Source organism: Oryctolagus cuniculus, chromosome 3, assembly GCF_051225735.1.
Source record: "Oryctolagus cuniculus isolate XC-2025 breed Fujian yellow rabbit chromosome 3, ASM5122573v1, whole genome shotgun sequence".
Classification (NCBI taxonomy): domain Eukaryota; kingdom Metazoa; phylum Chordata; class Mammalia; order Lagomorpha; family Leporidae; genus Oryctolagus; species Oryctolagus cuniculus.
Window position 1 is genome coordinate 152,373,749 of NC_142869.1, and position 24,457 is coordinate 152,398,205.

Below are 24,457 nucleotides of genomic sequence, written 5' to 3' on the forward strand. Positions count from 1 at the left end.
AAAAGAACTTTAGTTTCTACTGACTGTCACTTGGCAAACCAGGTACATTTGAGATTTGTGAATTACAGCCTACTGCCAGCCTCCAACCTGGGGAGATAGTTTCAGGTGACTTCTAGAATAGTATCCAGTCATTTGATGCAAATGCAAAGCAAATGTAGCTACTAGAATTGAACATTTTAAAATCGAGGGCTTATTTTTAGCAACCAGGCAGTTAGAGCAGCTGAAGATGAAATTACTGGCCTGCCTGGTGGTTTCCCATGTGGCTTCTTATCTCTAGGGGTTGTGCACCCGTCCTCAGAGGGAGATAGACTTAACCCAGCTTCTAGCAGCCGGCCTTCTGTAGAGCAGCTTTCTTCTCGGAAGAGAAGTAAGTTAGTCCTTGAGCTCTTCGAGAATTTAATAAAAAATAAAACCTAACTTAGAGTCAAATCTGAATTGTATTTATCATGGCCTATTACTGCTTCTCTAGCCCAAAACATTATCCTCTTTTGAGGCAAACTCTTCAGCTCTAAGTTAGCAGGGGATTTCAATACAAAGTAAATAAGCAATAGTGCAAAAAATCAGAATAAATAAAACAGAAAAGAGATTTATTTTGTCATGTAATCCTAGCTGATAAAATAGACTATATCTGTGTGTGATGGTCAGGTTCAAAACCATGTCAAAATGCTTGACTGTGTTTTAATTTTTCTTAAAGACATACATAAAAATAAGACTCTTAGAAATGACACGTCTAATGATTTACTATATCTTAAAAATTTGTTGTGAGGAAGATATTTTGGGCTAGAGAAGAAGTTGTAGTCCATGGATAGTTAAATTAAAATTGAATTCTAAGTTAGAGTTTACTTTTTCAGAAATTCTCTTAAAAGTTATAAGACACAACTTGAGACACCCACATCCCATATTTGAGTGCCTCGGTTCAAGTCCTGATTTCGCTTTTAATTCCAGCTTCCTGCTAATGTGCACTCTGGGTGATAATAAGTGATGGGCTAAATATTTGGGTCATTGCCACTCACCTGGGAGACCCAGGTTGACTTCCTGGCTCTTGGCTTTGTCCTGTTCCAGCCTTTGCTGGTACAGGCATTGGGGGAGGGGGGGAGTGAACCAGCAGATGGGAGATCTTACTGTCTTTTTCTCTCTCCCTGTCTGTCTTTCAAGTAATTTTTTTGAAGAGGAAAAGGGGCCAGTGCCATGGCGCAGTGGGTTGACTCTCTGCCTGCGGTACTGACATCCCGTATGGGCAGCGGTTCTAGTCCCAGCTGCCCCTCTTCCAATCTAGCTCTCTTCTGTGGCCTAGGAGAGCAGTAGAGGATGGCCCAAGTGCTTGGGCTCCTGCACCCGTGTGGGAGACCATGAAGAAGCTCCTGGCTAAGGATTGGTGCAGCTCCGGCCCTTGCAGCCATTTGGGGAGGGAACCAATGGAAGTGAGGACCTTTCTCTCTGTCTCTCCCTCTCACTGTCTGTAACTCTACCTCTCAAATAAATAAATAAATAAAAATTAAAAAAAAAGAAGAGGAAGAGTTTGGTGTGAGAATTAACCAGTGTTGGCCGGCGCCGCGGCTCACTAGGCTAATCCTCCGCCTTGTGGTGCCGGCACACCGGGTTCTAGCCCTGGTCGGGGCTCCGGATTCTGTCCTGGTTGCCCCTCTTCCAGGCCAGCTCTCTGCTGTGGCCCTGGAAGGCAGTGGAGGATAGCCCAAGTGCTTGGGCCCTGCACCCCAAGGGAGACCAGGATAAGTACCTGGCTCCTGCCATCGGATCAGCGCAGTGTGCCAGCTGCAGCGCGCCGGCTGTGGCGGCCATTGGAGGGTGAACCAACGGCAAAGGAAGACCTTTCTCTCTGTCTCTCTCTCTCACTGTCCACTCTGCCTGTCAAAAAAAAAAAAAAAAAAAAAAAAAAAAAAGAATTAACCAGTGTCTCTTAGAAAAGCTGATTGCTCTTGGAATAAAGGTTTGCCTTATATTCATAATTTACTTACTGACTCATTTGATAACATTTTTCAAGTCAAACTTATTGATAAACTCCTTTCTTTTGACTGCCAGGCTTCCATTGGAGGTAGCCCGTGCTTTCTGCCTTATCACTCCTGGTCTTTCTTGCTTGGAATCTAGTTTTGGCTCCACTTGGCCAATGTTCCCTTGACTCTTATCCTTGATGTCACACTGTCAACAGCCATACCATGTTGATTCACCTGTGCAACATCTGATGTGCCCAACTCCCTAGCCTAGTGGTATTACAGGTGCTCCCCTTCAAAATAATTCCCACAGGTACACATTTTATGTACCGCTGTATTATTACTAGATGCATCTTTGTCACACATCTGTTCATGAATGTCAAGTATCTTCTCACTGCTGCTATGTAAAGTAGCACAATTCTTACTGTCTGGTATTTGAGTCAAAGTTCTCTTCTGCTGCTTCTCCTTAGCTGCCCTGCCCGCCCCCCCCCCCCAATTTATTTATTTATTTGAAAGTCAGAGTTACACACAGAGAGAAGGAGGGGAAGAAAGAGAGGTCTTCCATCCGCTGGTTCACTTCCCAATTGGCCGCAAGGGCTGGAGCTGTGCCGATCCAAATCCAGGAGCCAGGAGCTTCTTTCAGATCTCCCACGCTGGTGCAGGGGCCCAAAGGACTTGGGCTATCTTCTATTGCCTTCCCAGTCCATAACAGAGAGCTGGATCGGACATGGAACAGCTGGGACTCAAACCGGTACCCTTATGGGATGCCAACACTACAGGAGGCAGCTTTACCTGCTACGCCACAGTGCCAGCCCCTTCTAGATTTTATCTGTGTCTCTCTTCTGATATTTTTCTATTCTGTTCTTTGTTATTTGGGTGGGTCTCTAATTTTCCCTTCTCAAAGGAAGTATCAGTCTCATTATTATCTTATTTCCTACTCGCAATGAATTATATATATATGTGTGTGTGTGTATATATATATATATATACATATGTATATATATAAGACAGGCAGAGTAAGACAGAGACAGAGAGAAAGGTCTTCCTTTTTCTGTTGGTTCACCCCCCAAGTGGCCGCTTCAGCTGGCGCGTTGCTGCCGGCACACCACACTGATCCAAAGCCAGGAGCCAGGCGCTTCCTCCCAGTCTCCCATGCGGGTGCAGGGCCCAAGCACTTGGGCCGTCTTCCACTGCCTTCCTGGGCCACAGCAGAGAGCTGGACTGGAAGAGGAGTAACCAGGACAGAACCAGCGCCCCAACTGGGACTAGAACCCCAGCGCCGCCGGCGGAGGATTAGCCTAGTGAGCCGCGGCACCAGCCAATGAATCATAGTTTTGTAAGCTAAATGCATTTTTGATGATTGAATTGGCTAATATTTAATAAATGTAGAGCATATACTGGAAGATACTTTAAAATATTGATCTTTGTTATCTTTCTTTTGTTAATATTCTCCTTACCTTTCTTAGGTATTTCCATGCATTTTTAGATCTAACAATTACCTGTTCAAATAGCTGATTGCTACCAGTATTTTGAACTCTTCTATTAGTTTTCTCTGTTTTAGCACATTAAGTAATGAATTTGCTTGATTCAGCTTTGCAGCATGTAAATTTCCTAAATCCAACCACAAAAATTTCTGTAATATTTTTCTGTATAACTGCCAGTAAAGAAATAGTAAATGAGAAGCCAGCGACCATATTCACTTCAAGATCATGAAAAAGCCCTGGCACATGTCTGCTGGAGCACTGCAGTGTGAATCAGAGAACCACTAGCAGTTTTCCTTTCAACCTCTCGCCACAACCATTGTCTGCAAGCATGTATTACAGTACTACGGCGAGAACCTTCCAAGACCTCTGCAATCCAGGCATTTCAGCTCTCCAGGCTACCAAGTGCTAGGTTAGAAAAAACAGGCCTCATACAGGTTGAGTATCAAAGACTTAGCAAGGCAGTCCCTGAACTTTGGTTTCCAACCACAGCTCTTAGTTCACACAGTTCCGGTGTACATTCCTTGAGGCTGTGCTTAGCAGCCTTCTCAAAGGAACATTCTTTGATGCACATTTGGTCCCCAGACCTGCACAGGGCTGAGTTACGAGCACCAGCTTCGTATTTCCAGAGCAGCACTCAGAATTCTAACTGCCTGTTCATTATCACCATGTCTGCTTCTCCCACACACATGCAGAGTCCTGGAGGACAAGAACTCTGTGTCGTGTATCTTCATATTCCCAGCATCTTACACAGTGCCTGGCACACTTTATTTTCTCTCTCTCTCTCTCTCTTTTTTTTTTTTTTTTTTTTTTTTGACAGGCAGAGTTAGACAGTGAGAGAGAGAGAGAGAAACAGAGAGAAAGGTCTTCCTTCCCTTGGTTCACCCCCCACATGGCTGCTACGGCCGGCGCACAGCAGTGATCCGAAGCCAGGAGCCAGGTGCTTCCTCCTGGTATCCCATGTGGGTGCAGGGCCCAAGCACTTGGGCCATCCTCCACTGCCTTCCCGGGCTACAGCAGAGAGCTGCGCTGGAAGAGGAGCAACTGGGACAGAACCGGCGTCCCAAATGGGACTAGAACCCGGGGTACCGGCACCACAGGCAGAGGATTAGCCTAGTGAGCTGTGGTGCCGGCCTCCTGGCACACTTTAAACATAAATGTCTATTGAATCACCAAAGCTGGTTATTTGCCTTTGAAGTCAATGATTTTAAGTAGCGCTTTAGGAAGGAGAGACAGGAGTTTGAAGCAGGCACACAACAACAGATAATAATCAATACTTGATAGCATGTCAGATTACAAAAGTAGTATAAAAAATGTTTTAAAAAACCCACATCTGTCCAAGACCACTTCGTTTTGGAGGGAAATAACCCAGAATACTTCCATTGTTTCTGAAAACATTGCTGCATACTAGTGTAGTAGTAGAGTTTATAGTAATTTTGATGACTTTGAGCTATCAAAGATTGAAATATGTTCAGGACATTTAAGGATACAGTCAAGTATGCAATGTATCATGCAAGGATTTCCTTGTGAAGTTGCTTTCAACCTAAAAAATGTCTTTGGTGTTTAATAAGATAAATCCTTTACTATCTTAAATAACTGATTTCTGAGTGTTATCTGGGACTTTCTCGATTTGTTAATGAGCAACAGTCTCAGAGTCTACTAATATGAATCTGTACTGTACAGTTACTCTGGGGCTAGAAACACACACAGACCCCCAAAGACAAGGTCTTAGCCAGTAAAGACGTGTAGTTTTGCCATATTTATATTTTCATATGGAATTGATAATTGCAAGTCCTGGGAGAATGCTTGTTAGAACTTTCTCACCCAGAGCTCTGCCCCGATGCAGTCAGTCAGCAGCCATTGAATACTGACTGCTTCTTTGGACCTGGCTCTGTGCTGGGTGCTGGCAGATTGAGATACAGTGTGAATGCTTATGGCCCAGCATTGCCCAGAGCTCAGAGTGCCTCGTCTTGGCAATGTTTCTATCTCTCTGCAGTGTAACCATGGGCAAGATTTTCTCCCTGCTGTTATATATTTTATGAGAAACAGAAGCATTCATAAAATTGTCTTCAACCCCGAATTAAACATGTTTTAAATGTTTAAGAATATAATAAGAACTTATACAGGAATTTTGCTGTAAGTTTTGTTTTCTAACTTATGTTCATTGTATTTGAAAGATAGACAGACACAGAGAGAGAGAGAGAGAGAGAGAGAGAGAGAGATCTTCTATCCATTGATTTACTCCCCAAATTCCCATAGCAACTGGGACCGGGCCATATTGACGGGAGGAGTCCAGAACTCCATCTGAGTCTGCCACGTGAGTCGCAGGGAGCTATTGCAGCTGCCTTCCAAGATGTGCATTAATAGGAAGCTGGATTAAAGCAGTGGAGCCAAGACTTGAACTCAGTGCTCTGTGATACAGGAAGTGGGTGCCCCAAGCAGTGTCCTAACTGTGGCACCAAATGCTCAGCCCCCTGTCTTCTCTAGGCCAGTGTAGAGTTGCTCGTTATGAGCCTATTTGTAAATGAAGGGGAACAGATCCCACTTTACTAGTCCTTGAAGTGTATCAAGGTTTGTGTGTGATGGGGTTTGGGCAGTCTCTCATGGTGACAGGGAAGGTTGATGGATGGCTTTCCTCCAACAAGGGAGAAGGAGCCATGAAGACTGAGCACTGTAGTGTTCACACTGGTGCAGTTTGCATCAATAGAGTTTCCCAGATCACAGCTGAGAAAAGAGAATGCACTCAGCTCCTCTCTTCAGTCAGATGCCCGCGAAAGCAGAAGCAGTATACGTGTGGAATTGCCGAGGTGACGTCTAGGGTGGAGCAGGAGTGGACACCGTGATTTATGAGGATTTCTTGCCATAAGAATGAGTCTAAAAATATACATCCATGTCCTGTCCTTCCCTCACAAGAATAAACGCCAAGGACTTACCAAGGGAATTGTGAGAATGAATCGAAGGGCAGGAAGAGGATAAGCAACAAATAAGAAAGAAAATTGGTCTTGGGGTGCTTTTAATCCTTAATTGAATTTACTGATGCATGCATGCCTATCAGTAAACTGAGTTTTTAAAAAATGTGCAAATATATAAGTTGTGCCTTGGAAAAAAGACTTGTAGTTAAATGAAGATGTTTCATTCCCAGATTTAAAAAGAGTTCTTCATAAGCTTATACTTTAATATTGGCCAGTTTGTAAAGCCATTTACATATCAGGTGGTGGAATAGCATATGAGTGTAGTAGAGGTGGAAGTCACATTTTATTTATGACCCTCCAAGAAAGAAGCTCTTGGGGGCACATAGAGGTGGCCTGTCGTAGCATTCTTTCTGAGCACACTGCAATTAGTCATCATTATTAGGTGTCCACCCTGACTTTCACTTTCATGAATTATTATGTTGATGACCAGATTGGTTTTATATTGATGAATAACAAATTTTTATAAATATAGCAGTTTAAAATAACACCTATCTCCTACCTCTGTGGGAGTCCAGGCATAGCTTAACTGGGTCTTTTATTCTGGGTCTCCCAAAACTATGATCAAGACTGTGATTTCAATCTGTAAGTTGAACTCATTAGAATCTACTTCCAAGCTCACTTAGGCTACTGGCAAAAATTGTTGTTTTAGAACTGAGGACTTCAGTTTTTTATTGGCTGTTGTAGAAGCTGCCTGAAGTCCATTGTCACATAGTTGTCTTAGCATGGCCACTTACTTCATTAAACTAGTAATAAAGATCTCTGCTGTGTCTGGTACCAAGGTGAAATCATATGTAATTCTTTGTTAGAAAGAAATCTAGGGCCGGCACCACGGCTCATTAGGCTAATCCTCTGCCTGCAGCGCCGCCACCCTGGATTCTAGTCCTGGTTGGGGTGCCGGTTCTGTCCCGGCTGCTGCTCTTCCAGTCCAGCTCTCTACTGTGGCCCAGGAGTGCAGTGGAGGATGGCCCAAGTCCTTGGGCCCTGCACCCGCATGGGAGACCAAGGGGAAGCGCCTGGCTCCTGGCTTCAGATCGGCGCAGCACACCGCCGTAGCAGCCATTTGGGGGGTGAACCAAGGGAAGGAAGACCTTTCTCTCTGTTTCTCTCTCTCTCTCTCACTGTCTAACTCTGCCTGTCAGAAAAAAAAATAAGTCTATATTCCACTACACTGAAAGAGAAGGAGTTTTATATGGCTGTGCATACCAGGAGGACTGGGATCACTGGGACATTTTAGGGTTTGCCTATCACGGGATCATTCTGGGAAAATAATAAATTCAAAATTTTTTAGAAAGGATTTAGTTATTTTTTATTTGGTGGAGCAGAGTGTCAGAGGGAGAGAGAGAGAGAGAGATTGATTTTTTCATCTGCTGTTTCATTCCTCAAATGGCTGCAACAACCAGGCTCCACAGCCAGGAGCGAGGAGCCAGACTTGAACTCCATTCAAGTCTTCCCTGTGGGTGGCAGGGGCCTAAGTACTCGGGCCATCATCCACTACCTTTACAGGTGCATTAGCAGGGAGTTGGATTGGAAACCAGATAGCCAGGACTCAAACCAGTGCTCATCTGGAATGCAGGCATTGCAAGGTACAGTTTAACAACATCGGCCCCTCTCTAATTTGAAAAACTGTGCAATCCAGATATTTGATGAAAATTATTATGTGTGGAAACTAAGCTTATAAAATTTCCATTTTTCATTTTCTTGCTCTTTGATAAATGAAGAACCGAAGTGAAGTTGCAACCTTATTTAATGGAAGATGAGAGAAAGGAAGAGAGATGTTAGCAAGGTTGAAAGAACAGTGACATACAGGAAGAGAATAAAAAGTGGAAAAAATTCAACTATTCCAGTGTGTTTCCTAATTCACTTTGGAGGTCTGAGAAAAAAGTTTGAAACTAGATTTCTGCTAGACTTACATGCCTTTAAGTGCTTTCTATAACTAAATCAGAAATATTCCTTTTCAAGAAATGGACAGTTTTCCTAGTCCGGCTTGATATACCAGTCTTAGAGCCTGAAAGAAACTGTGGCCTCTGATGTTCATCGCTAGTGATGAAAACCAGTGTGCTTGGGTTGTGGTGTAGGCTTTAATATGGTTTATATCATAAGCCACAATGGGCCTGGGGACTCAAAACAAGAACAGGATTGCAGGTGGTTCTGGTGTTGGCCCATGGCTGAATTGGCTCTTCCCACAGAATCTAGTAAAGTAGCAATCAGAGATTTAGGACCATGTGATAGACCGTGAGAACTCAGTCCTCTCTTTGCTTCTAAGATGGCTACCTTCAAATTAGCTTTCAAGTTTAGTAACCACCACAAGAAACTAGAATCCAGTTACTAGCACCCTCTGTTAATTGAGCGTTCATTTGTTCTGTATGGCTTCCATGCGCAGCATAAGGACAAACAACAGTGCAGATGATTTGCTTCATAGGTTATAGTCTGTAGCACAGGGCTTGGCACATAGAAGATGTTCATTAAATGTTAGCGTGACAGCTGCTATCTCTGTTGTTATTTACACAGTTCAACTCGGTCTCTTCTGCTTTCTGCAACTATGGTAATGTAAGATGCAAAATCACAGAAGGAAGAACACCATAAACAACCCAGAAACGTGGCTGGCTCAGAGACATAACCTCATAGGGCCATTCCAAGATTCCGAAGTGCACCTTCTGGTGCTCTGATTCCCTCCAGGGAGGGATTTGAACCTATTGTATCATCTTCTTGCCCCCACTCTTCTATGATCCACAGAAGTCATTTAATTTTCAACCTATTTAACCACACTTCCTACATAGTTTCTTTTCAGCGCCATGGTAAATTCTTTCATATTTACTCATTAATTAAATGAGAGGGCTGTGCTAAGTTAAAATTCAGCATCAGAGCTCTGTGTGATGCAGCCCCTGAGGCTCTCTGAATATCTGCTGCAGGATTCTGTGAGCAGTGACCTGTCAGAGGCACCCAGCTGGCTCGCACGGAAGGCTCCACGCTCTATTCATTGTTGTTTCTGGATTGAAATAGAGCATTAGTGAAATTTTATGAATTTATTCTTCATAGCTAGATTAGTCTTTACCTATATGGCTTCCCTAACCTCAACAGGTATGAAGGTCATTTTTTTTTTTTTTGACAGGCCGAGTGAACAGTGAGAGAGAGACAGAGAGAAAGGTCTTCCTTTGCCGTTGGTTCACCCTCCAATGGCCGCCACGGCCAGCGCGCTGCAGCCGGCACACCGCGCTGATCCGATGGCAGGAGCCAGGTACTTATCCTGGTCTCCCATAGGGTGCAGGGCCCAAGCACTTGGGCCATCCTCCACTGCACTCCCTGGCCACAGCAGAGAGCTGGCCTGGAAAAGGGGTAACCAGGACAGAATCCGGTGCCCCGACTGGGACTAGAACCTGGTGTGCTGGTGCCGCAAGGCGGAGGATTAGCCTAGTGAGCCGCGGCGCGGCCTGAAGGTAATATTAATGTGTGAAATTTTAGGAATATTCATTTTCTGTCTCCAAGCACATAGCCTAGAGTTTTCTAGTCCAATTTTTAGATACTTTAATAGTCTTTACTATGTTTTCAAAAATAGTTTCTAGTGATCCTGATACAAATAGGCAAAAATATTCCTGGTTTTAGGACAGCCCATCCTGTAGTTTGCTGTCTTCCTCATTTAATGGAATAATCTTTAACTAGATCACCCACCACTGTCCATGGTGGCTTCCTGTCTCCACCTTGGTGCTTTAAATGTAAGTAACAAAATTACAGTAGACTTACCTTTAAGGGTTGGAGGTAAAAATAAGTATAATATTACAAACATCTATCCTGTAGCATCATTTATTTAGAGCTTCCTCTCTTTTCTGAAGAAAGAATGCAATCTTCCTGTTTTCTTTTGTGGCTTAATGCTTTTCATTACTATCCATGTATGCTTTCTGATGCTGTGGTTAGGAGCCTGGGGGCAGGTCAACTCTCGGTCAGGTCTTTGCCCAACCCAGCCTCTAGCTGCAAAATAAGATAGACAATAATATTAATGTCATGGAGTTGAAGTGAGAATTAAACTCTCTAATATCTAGAAGTGTTTTGTTGTAAACTTTAAATACATAGATAAATAGATTGAAATGAAAATTACTGAGTGTTGATATTTATTTCCAAAATTTCCAAATGTTATGTCCTATAATATTCAGTAGAACTATAAGATTAATAGATTTTAATATAACAACTTCCTACTTGCTAAATGTTTATATTGCTGCTTTTCTCATTCTCCATTTATATCTTTCTCTTAATGTGCACCATTATCTCTCTCAGCTTTAGCCATATTTCTACAAGTGGATATAACAGGTGAATTGAAATTATTAATCACCACTGCTATGTAATCATTACCAAATAAAAACATTTACTCAACATAGTGTAAGTTTTAGAGAAATTAAGCAAGAGAAAAAGAAGTAAGAGTCATACAAATTGGGAAAGAAGAGGTAAAATTGTCATTGTTTGCAAATGACATGACCTTATATGCCAAAAACGCCAGGACCTCCACCAAAAAGCTATTAGAACTAATAAACAAATTTAGCAAAGTTACAGGATACAAAGTCAATGTGCAAAATCAGTAGCATTATTAGTCACTAATAGTGAATTATCTGGGAAAAGAAATTAAGAAAGCAATCCCATTTCTAGTTGCTATAAAAAAGAAATACCTAGGAATAAATTTAATCAAGCAGTGAAAGATTTATACAAGGAAAACTCTAAATCATTGATGAAAGATTGAAGAGGACTCAAAGTAATGAAAAATCATCCTGTGTTCATAGATTGGAAGAATCAATATTGTTAAATTTTCTATACCACCCAAAGTAATTTATAGATTCAGTGCAATCTTTGTCAAAATGCCAGTGGTGTTTTTATAAAACTAGAAAAAGGTACTATTAAAATTTGTATAAAACTGCAAAAAACCATGAACAGCCAAAGCCAGAGCCTTTTTTTCTTTAATAAAATTTATTTCATTCATTTGTACGGCAGAGTTATAGAGAAAGGGGCAGAGACAGAGGGGAGAGAGAGAGGGAGAGGGTGAGAGGGGGAGAGGGAGGGAGGGAGAGAGAGAGAGAGAGATCGATCTTCCATTCACTAGTTCACTCCTCCAAATGGTTGCATCAGCCAGAGCTGGGCCGGACCAAAGCCAGGAGCCAGGATCCAGGAGCTTCTTCCAGGTATCCCATGTAGGTGCAGGGGCCCAAGCACTTAGGCCATCTTCCTCTGGTTTCCAAGGAGCATTAGCTCTGAACTGGATCAGAAGTGGAGTAGCCAGGACTTGAACTGGTGCCAGTGTAGGACACCAGCTTTGCAGGCCATGGCTTTGCCTGCTATGCCACAATGCTGGCCCCAGCCAAAGCCTTCTTAATTAAAAAGAACAAAGCAGGAAGCTTTACACTACCTGATTTTAAAATGTTACAAAGCTACATTAAAACAGCATTGCATTGGCATAAAAATAGATCCATAGACCAATGGAATAGAATAGAGACCTGAGAAGTAAACCCATGTGTCTACAGCCAGCTGATCTCTGACAAAATCTGTAAGAGCATACATTAGAAAAATGACACCCTTTGCAATAAATGGTGTTAGAAAAAATTGGATATTAACATGCAGAAGAAACTAGAGCCTTGTTTCCCGCTAGGTACAAAAATCAACTCAAAATGCATTAAAGATCTAAATTTAAGATGTGAAACTTCAAAACTGCTAGAAGAAAACAGAGTAAATGCTTCAGGACATTGGAGTGGATTTTTTGGGTCAGAGGTTATGTATCTGGTGAGAAAATATTTGCAAGTTATGTATTTGGCAAGAGGGTAACACCAGAATACATAAGGAACTCAGTTCAATGCCAAAAAATTACCAAGGAATCCAATAAAAAAAATGGGCAGTAGCTCTAAACAGACATTTCTCAAAGGATAACATTCAGATGACCAACAGGTACATGAAAAAAATGCCCAGTAGCACTAATCATCAGGGAAATGCAAATCCAAAGCACAATGAGGTATTACTGCAGTCCAGTTAGATTGACTGTTGTCAGAAAGACAAAAGATAACATGCTGGTGAGAACGTGGAGTGAAGGGAATCCTGATCCATTGTTGGTGGGAATCTAAATCCTTCTAGCCATGGTGGAAACAGGATGGTCCTGAAAGAACTAAAAATAGGACTCCCATGTGACCCAGTGATCCTGCTACTTTGTGTATATCCAAAGGAAATGAGATCAGGTGGTCAAAGAGAAGTTTGCAGTCCTTTGTTTATTGCAGCACTATTCACAATAGCCAAGAAATGGAAACAGCCCAAATGCCCATCTACTGATGAATGGATGGACAAAGTGTGGTACATGAATGCTGTGAACCAGTAAGGCATAAAAAGGATGAAATCTTGTTATTTGCTGCAACATGCATGGAAATGAAAGTCATTATGTTAGGGGAAACCCAGCATAGAAAGACAAGCATCACATCATCTCACTTGTATGTGGACCCTAAGAAAAGAAGTTGGAAGTGTCATGCTGGTTACCAGAGGCTGGGAAGGGAAGGGAAGGCAAGAGAGAGGGATTGGGAAAGATTGATGAGCAGACACTAAGTTATAGTTGTTAGACCCTCGGAGTGAGGATGCTAACACGGACGTCGAGAGGCACACCCCAAAGACTCCGACTACGGACCAGCTGATGCAAAACCAAGAGGATTTATTCGGCGTCTGCGCAGATGGACCTCCTGAACTCAGGAGTCCAGAGAGCGCCCCCAGTACAAGCCACACGGTTTATATACCCTCAGCGACCAATCAAAAGCACTATAGAGTCCATGCACACAGCAGTCCAATCCGCCAGTTGTTCCTGTGAAGGGCATGCATCTTCTATCCAATCAGCTACAGGATCACATGGGAGGCATGCACCTTGTCGCCATTTTGTTGTTTACTTCTTTAGTAGTTCCTTTCCCTGCCAGCGCCATCTTGTTCACCCTGAGGGGGGACGACGTCTCGCTCCCTTTGTTCCCCTTGTGGGAGAGCGGCGTCCCGCTTCCCACACTGTTATTTGAGTATTAGGAGGTATACAAACTGGGTTAGGTCTTAGCACAGCCAGGCACAAGTGTCTCAGCTAGCTAAGCATAGGGTCCCTTGTTTTATAGCTGCACCTAATTTTTAGCTTTGGGGAAAAAGTTTAGGGCTGTAATTTTAAACTTTAATTTTTATTTGGGGCAAAGGTGACTTCTTGTTTTTAGTGGTATTGGCTTAGGTCACCCCATCTTGGTTTGATTTTTAAGGTTCTTCAATAGTTAGATATAAAAAGAAGCTCTGGGTTTCTGCTGCATACTAGGGTGACAGCAGATAGTATATTTTATATTTCTCTAGTGAAAAAAAAAAACCACCTGGGCAGGGGTTGGTATTTGGTTCAACAGTTTAAAACATTGCTTCGGACACCCATATCCTGTATCAGAGTGCTGGGATTTGACTCCTGGCTCTGCTTCCAATTCTGGCTTTTTGCTAATGTGCATTGTGGGAGGCTGCAGTAATGGCTCATGGAGTCAAGACCCGGCCACCCATTTGGGAGACCCAGATTGAGTTCCTAGCACCAGGCTTCAGCCTGGCCCAGGCTTGCTTGGCCTTTGTGGGTATTTAGGGCGTGGACCAGTGGATAGACAATTTCTGTACATCTCTGTCTTTCTTTCAAGAATAAAAAAAAAATGATAAATAAACCCTGAAAGATAGAATTGAATGTTTTCACCATAAAAATAGATGTTTGAGGATATAGATATGTTTACCCTGGTTGGACATTATACAATATATATATGTGTTGACACCTCTCAGGGTACCTCAAAAATATTTTCAATTTTTATGTCTATTTTTTTAATTTTCCAAAGGACAGTAAAACTTTAAAAGCAAATTAGTAGAATCTTTCATCTGTTTTAAAAACTCAAATAATGTTATTGTTTCTTTTCACTTATCAGTTAATTCTGATTCATTTTCCTCTTTCAAATCAGTGGGTTTTGAGTCTGATACTGTGGAGCAGTGCTGGCATCCCATAAAGGCACTGGTTCTACTGCTGGCTACTCCACTTCCCATCCAGCTCTTTGCTAATGTGTCTGGGAAAGCGGTGGAGGATGGTCCTTGGGCCCCTGAATCCATGTGAGAGACCTGAAAGAAGCTCCTGGCTGCAGATAAGCTCAGCTCCAGCTGTTGCGGCCATTAGGGGAGTGAACTAGCGGATGGAAGATATCTCTCTCTCTCTCTCTCTCTCTCTCTGTGTGTGTGTCCCTGTCTCTGTCTCTACCTCTCTCTCTGTAACTCTGTCTTTAAAATAAATAAAATAGATCTTTTTTAAAAGTCAGCAAATTTCAGTAGAAAACCTTTCCTTTCCATTGCTTTATGCTTTTGTTGCTGGTAACTTAACAGCAGCTAGTGAAATATTTCTAATCCAGGTAATTTTTTTCTTTTCTTTTAGAAATTTTCATTAAATTCTGTGATCAATTTGTTCCCCCAAAACCTAGAAAAGTATATGGTACAGATATGAATGTTCATAAATACAGAATAACAAAGAAAATAGTCTTACGGTGATTTTTTTCAATAATGGGAAATGTAAAACCATTCATGGTGTGAAGAGGGGGATTTTGAGAAATTTAGAGGATTTTTTTTAGATTTATTTAGTTTTGAAAATCAAACTTACAGAGAAAGAGACACAAACACACACACACACACACACACAGAATCTTCTTCCTGCTGGTTCATTCCCCAAATGGCTGCAGCAGCCAGCGCTGGGCCAGGAACTTCATCTGGGTCTCCCCTGTGGGTAGCAGGGGCCCAAACACTTGAGCCATCTTCGGCTGCTTTTCACAGGCTGTTAGTAGGAAATTGGATTGGAAATGGAGCAGCTGGGACATGAACTGGCACCCATATTGAGATGATGGCATTGCAGGCTGTGGCTTTACCACTACACCACAATGCCAGCCCGGAGGATTTCTTATAGTGTAATTGTTTCCTTTTAAAAAGATCTGCCTCCTTCTACTAACTCTTGCACAAGAGATGACATCACTGTCAATTTTAAATGATCGAGCAAACCTTCCTCAACTATACTGTATCTTCTCCCTCTTCTGTTCCAGCTTGAGGTTGATCTCTCCTTCTTTTCCATCTTCTAGTTCTCTGGAACAGTCCACTTATTCCAAGTTGTGAATGTGGACTTCATTCAGCACACTGCCTTAGTCCAGTCTCTCGTGATTGCCAATGGCAGACCAGAAGTTAAACTCACTCATTTAACAGAGGAGGGCTTCTTTTTTTCTTTTTTTCTTTTTAAGATTTATTTATTATTTATTTGAAAGTCAGAGTTACACAGAGGGAGGAGAGGCAGAAAGAGATAGAGGTCTTCCATCCGATGGTTCACTCCCCAATTGGCTGCAACAGCTGGAACTGCGCCGATCTGAAGCCAGGAGCCAGGAGCTTCTTCCGGGTCTCCCATGTGGGTGCAGGGCCCAAGGACTTGGGCCATCTTCTACTGCTTTCCCAGGCCACAGCAGAGAGCTGGATTGGAAGTGGAACAGCCGGGACTCGAACCGGTGCCCATATGGGATGCCGGTGCTTCAGGCCAGGGTGTTAACCCACTGTGCCACCGCACCAGCCCCCAGAGTGGGGCTTATTAACAGGAAGCCCAGGTAGCAAGGAAAAGTGGAATCATTGAAACCTTCTGCTTCTGCGTCTTTACAATGGGGCTACTGCCCTAACTCCTCTCTTCATCCCTTCTATCTGTTTAAAAGTGTCTGTCTCTCTCTTGAGCACCTTAAAGCAGGTGCCTTCCTTTGCTCAAACTGCCATCCTGTTCTTCCTCCTCCCTTCTTTGGTCTGGTTAACTCTTGCTTGTTCCTCAGGACTCAGAGGAGTTGGCCTCTTCTCTTGGACACCTTCCCTAGTATCCTCCTGCACCTGCTCCCCCCCCCCCCCAACATTGGGTTCATCCCTTTTGTGTGTTTTCATAACGTCCTGTGTATAGGGCCTATCTATGCACATATCAAGCTTTGTAGTGGTTGTTTGTGTACTGTGTTCCCCAGATGCACTGTGGGCTTCTGAAGGGCGGGAACTGTGTGTGAGTCATTCTTTCATTCTTTATCCATGGTCTCATTGATAAACAGAATGAAATATTTGTTGAATGAATGAACATGGAAGCTGTTCATTTCAGTGATCTTACTTCACTGTCTGGGCCCAGCTCAGGGCAGCCCTCCTCTAAAGCCTTATTCTGAAACCAGACTGGATGTGGTTTCCTTCCACTAACAGATTTAGTCAAGAAATGTGAATATCTTTGCAAAAAACTCATTATATCTGTTTTAGTTCTGGTAATAATCAAAATTTTGTACAATATATAAAAAATCAGCGGCTTAATTAATGAGCAGCCAGATGAACTAGATGTGGATGTGAAGAGTGATGAGGATTGGTAAAGAGGGTGCCTGGCAATGAACATTCATTTTTAGTCATCTAGCAACATTTTGAAGGAGTTGAAAAAAACTTACTGATATGTGCTACCTTTTGCTAGTTTGTGCTTTGTCCTTAGGGGTAACCATAGTGTTAAATAATGATTTAGTTAAACAGTTATTTAAGTAACTATTCAATTATACAGTTTTTTTTTTTTTTTTTGACAGGCAAAGTTAGACAGTGAGAGAGAGACAGAGAGAAAGGTCTTCCTTCCACTGGTTCACCCCTCAAATGGCCGCTATGGCGGGCGCGCTGCGGCCGATCCGAAGCCAGGAGCCAGGTGCTTCCTCCTGGTCTCCCATGTGGGTTCAGGGCCCAAGCACTTGCTTCATCCTCCACTGCCTTCCTGGTCCACAGCAGAGAGCTGGACTAGAAGAGGGGCAACTGGGACTAGAACCCGGGGTGCCGGCGCCGCAGGTGGAGGATTAGCCTAGTGAGCCATGGTGCCGGCCCCAACTATACAGTTATTTAAATGACTATTTAGTATATTCACTATAGTTTTTTTTCCAATTGCTCTAAGGCTGAAATACTACTGTTGACTCCTCAAGGGCTCTGATGTGCAGGTCCCACAGAAAATATAAGAGCACCTTTTCCTTTTGACTAGCAGTTACAAACCAGTCTTATTAAACTCTTCAGTGGTTATTAGTCCATAAGAAGTATTCTCAGCAATCATTTTGGGAGGTAGAAATGACAAAGTTGCCCTTTGTTCTTATACATAACTTTTTTCTTTCAGGATATGTAACTTGACACCTAGTAATCAGACCCTACATGATGTGAACTATTTTAATGTGACTTTGCTGTGAATCTAAGAATTCTTCTTTTTTTATAGATTTTATTTATTTGAAAGAGAGTTACAGAGAGAGGTAGAGACAGAGAGAGAGGTCTTCCATCCGCTGGTTCACTCCCCAGATGGCTGCAATGGCCGGAGCTGCGCCCATCCGAAATCAGAAGCCAGGAGCTTCTTCCAGGTCTCCCACGTAGGTGCAGGGGCCCAAGGACTTGGGCCATCTTCCACTGCTATCCCAGGCCATAGCAGAGAGCTGGATCCGAAGAGGAGCAGCTGGGACACAAACCAACGCCCATATGGGATGCCAGGGCCTCAGGCCAGGGCTTTAACCCATTGCGCCAAAGCACCAGCCCCTAAGAATTCTTATCATCAGGGACAAATGATTTCCTCAGAAAGAAAACATGAAAAAAAAACCCTTGGTTTTACTGACATGCTAATGCTTTCTTTGTTCTTCCCTTTTCTGTTTTCCAGTGAGCATGTTTTTGAACACATTAACACCGAAGTTCTATGTGGCCCTGACAGGCACGTCTTCACTAATATCAGGGCTTATTTTGGTAAGTGGTAGAATCTTTCTTACTTGTAAACCTATTGTTTACTAATGCATATGATAGTATATGTATGAGAAACAAGTGTGGAAGAATCAACAGTAGCAGTTTACAGTGATTATCTTGCACACTTAAGAGGCCTTTCACTACCCAGGTTATATATGTCTAAAAAATATTGAAAAACATAGTGAACATTCATATATAACTTTTGTTGAAAAGGAAAAACGAATGTATATAATATGGAAAGTAAGAGAAGGCACAATTCTCTGTCAAATTCTAATGTCTAAAAAACTAATATAAAATTTACATCAACTAAAAAATGTTTTTCCTCATCAAAAGGGATTATTTGACATAAACAAGATCAGTAGAAATAAAGCTCTGTTTCTTTGACTGTATTGACATGAATTGTGACAATTTTAAGCTTTTGTCCCTTCATCTTCTCTTCTGTCAAAATTTACTTTTATTTCTTTACTACTTCCTAAAAATATCACAAATAGGTGAAAAGCAGTATTATCATCCACTTATATCCATTACCTTTTGCTCTATAATAATCACATGTGAACTCAATTATAACACCCAAGTAGTCCATTTTATTTTATTTAAAGATTTATTTATTTATTTTAAAGTCAGAGTTACACAGAGGAGATGCAGAGAGAAAGAGAGAGAGAGAGAGAGTGAGAGTGAGAGTGAGGGAGGTCTTCCATCTGCTGGTTCACTCCCCAGTTGGCCACAACAGCCAGAGTTGTGCTGATCTGAAGCCAGGAACCAGGAGCTTCTTCTGGGTCTCCCATGTGGGTGCAGGGGCCCAAGGACTTGGGCCATCTTCTACTGCTTTCCCAGGCCACAGCAGAGAGCTGGATCGGAAGTGGAACAGCCAGGTCTCGAACTGGTGCCCATATGGGATGCCAGTGCTTCAGGCCGGGGTGTTAACCCACTGTGCCACAGCACCAGCCCCTCCATTTTATTTTTTTAAAAGATTTTATTTATTATTTGAGTGGCCCAGTTACAGAGAGAGCCATCTGCTGGTTCACTCCCCAAATGGCCTCAATGGCCAGGGCTGGCTAGACGGAAGCCAGGAGCCAGGAGTTTTGAAGTGGTCCATTTTAATGACCTAAATTGAAGACCATATACCATGGTGGGGCTAGGTTAATATAATTAAGTGAACTTTAAGAGAAAGAAGTTTTAGAAATCTTTTTTCCTCTGTAAATATCCTGTGATTATTAATTATTATAGGAACAGGCACAAGAAAAAATTTTATAGAGTTGATGTTAAGAAAAACAGAAGATTGGGCCGGTGCTGCAGCTCACTAGGCTAATCCTCTGCCTGTGGCGCCGGCACCCCAGGTTCTAGTCCCAGTTGGGGCGCCGGATTCTGTCCCGGTTGCCCTTCTTCCAGGCCAGCTCTCTACTGTGGCCCAGGAGGGTGGTGGAGGATGCCCCAAGTGCTTGGGCCCTGCACCCACATGGGAGACCAAGAGGAATCACCTGGCTCCTGGCTTCAGATCAGTGCAGTGCGCCTGCCATAGTGACCATTTGGGGGGTGAACCAACGGGAAAAAAAAGGAAGACCTTTCTCTCTCTCTCTCCCTCTCTCCCTCTCTCCCTCTCTCCCTCTCTCCCTGTCTAACTCTGATTGTCAAAAGAAAAGAAAAAAACAGAAGATCCGTAGGAAAACAGAAGAGTTTTAGAGGAGAAGGGCACAGGCATGGGGAGCAAACAGTGTAAGTGGGCCTGTAATAATGGAGGAATTCAGAAGTGCAGGCTTGTAAGGAGCCAGAATAAAAAGGTAGAGAAATATCTGCAGCGCATCAGCCTGCAGACAGATGAAAGGGATGGAGGCAGTATGGGTGCATGTTTTTGTGATGAGACCATATCAGAACTGTATCACACGGGCTACTGGATTCAAGACATGGGTTGTTTCAGGTTGGTATTATTGATCCAGAAATGTGAAGAATATCAGCAGGAGTCCCTGCAAGAGAATTGCATTGGTGGAGATCCATATAGAAAGCCCAGTGCTGGCTGTAAAGTCCAACCCAATGTAAGGAGAAGCATTTGAAAGCTCCTCCTTAAAATGGATTGAAATAAGGTATATGCGGTAACGTGTACCATATTGCATTTTATGTCCTGATCTAATCACCTGTGCATGTCTCTGAAGTCGTTCCTGTACTGTAAAGACATGAGCAACAAAAGACACTGTCGAGATTTGTTCATAAAGCCATGAAGTTGATCACTTCTTTATTCCGTGTAAGGATTATATTTTATTCTGAAATTCTGCCCCTCCTAGTTTCTAATGCTAAAATTTCCTTCTGAAATTATGGTGATAGTGTATGGTGGTATCATTTTACTATTGTGAATTGGCAAGAAAACTTTAGCAACCCCAGAGGGGATCGTCAAATGTGATGGGAGACAGGAGAAATTTTAACACAGCGGGAAAACCCAAAGTCTGGAAACCACTGGCCTTTGAGGCCAAGGACTTCAAGAATTTTCTTCTCTTAGGATGAAAAGTAAGCAAACAGAGATTTGAATCTGACCTAGAGCAATGATGGGAGAAGAGAGAGGCTTTGGATTGTCTCTGGAAAGCTCTTTAATCTAGGGATCCAGGAAAGAGGGAAACAAGTTGAGGAGGAATTTGCTGGAGCAAAACTGGTGCAGAAGCTGCCTTTCTAGAGCGCCACAGAAAAATCGGGATGAATGTTGAAGGTTTAGGAGTGAATCTCTCACTCTGAAGGTTTCTGACTTGCGTGGTTAAATAGAAGATTTTCATTCGAGGCAACATACTTACTATTTAGAGTTAGGTAAGAAGCTCTGTTACTATATCAGGAATTGTGCACTATCCAGAAAAGGACTGAGGACAGGTGAAAATGAAAAGAGAAAATGATGAAAGAGGGAAGTCAGTTTCAGCAACACAGGTGATCGAAGTGAACGCTGTGGGGAACAGGGGTTTTTGATCTCCTAGGACTTTATGGTCATTCAGCCTCAGTGCTTCATTTTTTCAGAAGAGAGAAGTGAGCCTTCCAAGGAAAAGAAAAGGAAGTGTTTTGTCTAAGCACGTAGCAGTTTGTAGCAAAGCTGTGCCTAGAACCTACTGGCTTCAGGTTCCTACTTTAGTATTCTCAAGTGAACTGAAGAAATCCCAGACTTGGAAAATGCTTTCACGAGCTTCTTGAATTCTTAGTAAGTGTGTGATGGAATCACAGCAATCTCTTAGCACATACAGTTTTTGGAAGGAAGGGAGAGGTATTATAGGCCTCCATGTGTAGTTATCATCAACATTTAAAGTAACATATTAACATTTTTGTCCCAATATATCTTTGATTTTATTTTTTTTATTAACGACAACAACAAAATGTGAACTCTCTGGAGACAACTTTATGCTGAAGCCAGCGATCCCCTCTGATACCTCAAGGCAGGTTTTTGTTTGTGCATTCCACGTAAGGCCCTCGCCCATTTATGTGCCGGGTGCTGACCTGAAGCACTGACTGTGCTAGTAATTGCTAGTGTTGTTTGCATTTTACTTACACATTAGCTGAATAGACAGACTAGGCAAGTTAGTAACCTGCCTTAGGTCACATAGCTAGAAATGGCACAGTACCGCTGGAACACAGGCCACCTCAGCCAGCAGCCCGTGTTCACTCATTGCATTGCCTCGCTGGGTAAGTTCTCAGCTGTTTTCTAGCCTGCTGAACAATCGGCAAGTCTGAATTTTATTCTAGCAGTGTCTTGGTGTGGGTTCGTAGCCTGTAGATTCATTACTGGAGTGTGGGTTTTTTCCTTTTCGCTCTGGTGAGCTGTGCCCAGTGGTCATTTTCCTTTCTAACTCAGCAATGGCGAAGTCCCATCAGCAGTAAAGGGGTTTCCCCAGAGCATGACCACTGCTGAGGTGGGGAAACGCTCTCGTATTTGTAGAGCGCAGCTGCTGATCTCGGCTGGACTGTCTTGTGCATTGGCTGCATACTCCTGACTGACAGGAAGCTTTAAACAAAGGAAAACCTCTTGTATAGGAAGATTTTGAAAGGATTTTCTCCAGAATGCTGGTGTGTGCTGAGGGTAAAGTAACTACAATGCAGGAATAGCTCTTGGTAGCTTTTAGGCTCCTATGGAGTCTGTTGATGTTGGAGTTGTCTGGCTTTTAGGAAACAAACTTGGCTGGGTGTTGCAACGAACTCCGAGTGAGGATTCTGTCAGCCACTGTTCTGCTGTGTGCCTTTCAGGGAGAGGCAGCAGTCAGGCAGAGGATCAGGTGTTTTGTCAAATAGCTGTGTGCTTAGTGGTTTGTTTCCTGGCACGTGGGAGACAATTACCTAACTGCCCTCCCCAGAGCAATAGTCAGAGAGCCTGCTTTGAACATTCAAAGTACAGGGCTGCCTCTAGGGAAACTGGTTGTTTTGGGACCTCAAGATTCCTATACTAGACACTGAAATTATCTCTTAGGAGAAGAGGGGTCAAAACGACAGACCCAGTATTTCCTCTGTGAAGAGAGTCAGTTCACTGAACCCCCCCCCCCCCACTTAAAAATAGAATTCATTTGGCAAGTGTTGCTGTCTTTCACACTAATTTGTTTAAATGCAAATAGTCATGTATTGTATATCATTGGTGGTTGGTAATCTTACAATTGAAAACTAGTGAGTTTGCTGTACCATCTCTCTTCTCTTTGGGTTCCATGCCTGTACCTGTGTAGACAACTGTTTCCTTTGCCTACCTTCAAGCTGCCCCTCAGTCTGCTAAGCACAAGCCTTCTCGTATCAGTCCAGCTCCAGCCCCAGGAGCTACACCTGTCATCACAGTCCACCAGCCAAGTTAGTCTTTAATTTACCAGGAAGGCTTCGCCCAATCTGCTTCAAGTAGCCTCTGCCGGCAGTGTTTATTTCAGTGGAGAAAATTTCTGGGTTTTGTTCTTGCTTTTGAGAATGGTAAGGTAAAGATATGCAGAAAACACTCCTTTTAATTTTCTCAAAATGTTAGTAAATGGAGAAAGTGCTGTGTGTTGTTTGGACATCTACACATAGATCCCCATACCCCTATGAATATGTACTCATATATGGACATGTTCTGTGCCTATACATGTTAACCAGACATGCATCTATAAATGGCATGCTGGGCATAAAGAACAAAAGAGAAAATTAGAATCATAAGTAAAATAATCAGTTCATGGACTGTACATTTTAAAAATTATGTTCTGGGGAAATTGGTAGAAGAGGTGATGATTGGATCACAATCCATAGTAACAAGAGACCCCTTTATTGAGTTCCATCTTAATGCCAATTACTCTATTGTGTTCTTTGCATATATTATTTTATTGAGTTCTCATTGAAATATTAAGTGATAGATGTATTCAGTGCCTTAATGCCACTAGGTAAAAATACACATAAAGGCTAAATAATCTGACCAGGGTTATAGAGCAAATAAATGGTGAGATTCAAACTGGATCTTTGTGACCATGCCCTCTATTCTCTTCTGTTCCAAAGTAAAGGAGTGTGGTTAGAATATCCGTTCAGTTTTTGAAGTTTTATTGTTAATTTATTTGAAAGGGAGAGTGACAGAGAAACAGGGAGAGACACAGGGAAATCTTCTATCCTCTAGTTCACTCCCCAAACGCCTACAACAGCTGGGCCTGGGCCAGGCCAAAGCCAGAAGCCAGGAACTCCATCTGGGTCTCCCATGTGGGTAGCAGGTGTCTAAGTACTTGGGCCATCATCTGCTGCCTTCCTAAGTGCATTAGTAGGGGGATGGATTTTAGGTGCAATAGCCAGGACTTAAACTTACACTGTCATATGAGAAGTGGGTGTCCTAAGCAGCAGCTCAGCCTACTCTGCTACAAGGCCTGCCCCTCAGATCTTTTCCATTCATCTAAAAAACCTGACCTGAACTTCAGGTAGCACTTTGAATGATAGGCATAAAGGTCATCCAAATGATGGTGATTCTGGACCTAAGAATAAAGCAAAGACACAAGGGAAACTTGATTAGAAGGGTTCTTGGCATGTGGGAAGCAGCACATAGATTTCAGGCTGTGTCGGTTATGAAGCAGTTATCTCTTCATTCTTGAATACAGAGTGAAAGAGAGGCTGTAGGGGCCAGATAGCAGGGGACCCTGCAGACCTGGGGAGAAACTGAGGCTCTTTTGGCCTTATCAGGAAAAGCTTATTGCTTTCACCAAGAAAAAAAGGTAATGATCTTCTGCAGGAGACAGAGGGTGGATCAATGCCTGTCAGGGACTGATTGTGAACACTGGCATTTAGGGGGATCAGATTGATGCTTAGATAGGGCAAAAATGAAGAGGATGCATGAGCTAGTGGCAGAGCA

General features: G+C 42.8%; 1 protein-coding gene across 17 annotated transcripts in view; it reads left to right on the forward strand.

The window, feature by feature from the left end:
* ST7 (suppression of tumorigenicity 7) overlaps window positions 1-24,457 on the forward strand; it is a 297,160-nt gene that overhangs the window by 144,662 nt on the left and 128,041 nt on the right. For all 17 annotated transcript variants that reach the window (XR_016230708.1, XR_016230709.1, XR_016230710.1 and 14 more), the window contains 1 exon segment: window positions 18,086-18,168. Coding sequence is in view for 11 of the 17 variants with exons in the window: in XM_051847997.3 (XP_051703957.1) it covers window positions 18,086-18,168 (83 nt within the window). In the remaining 6 variants the exon portion in view is untranslated.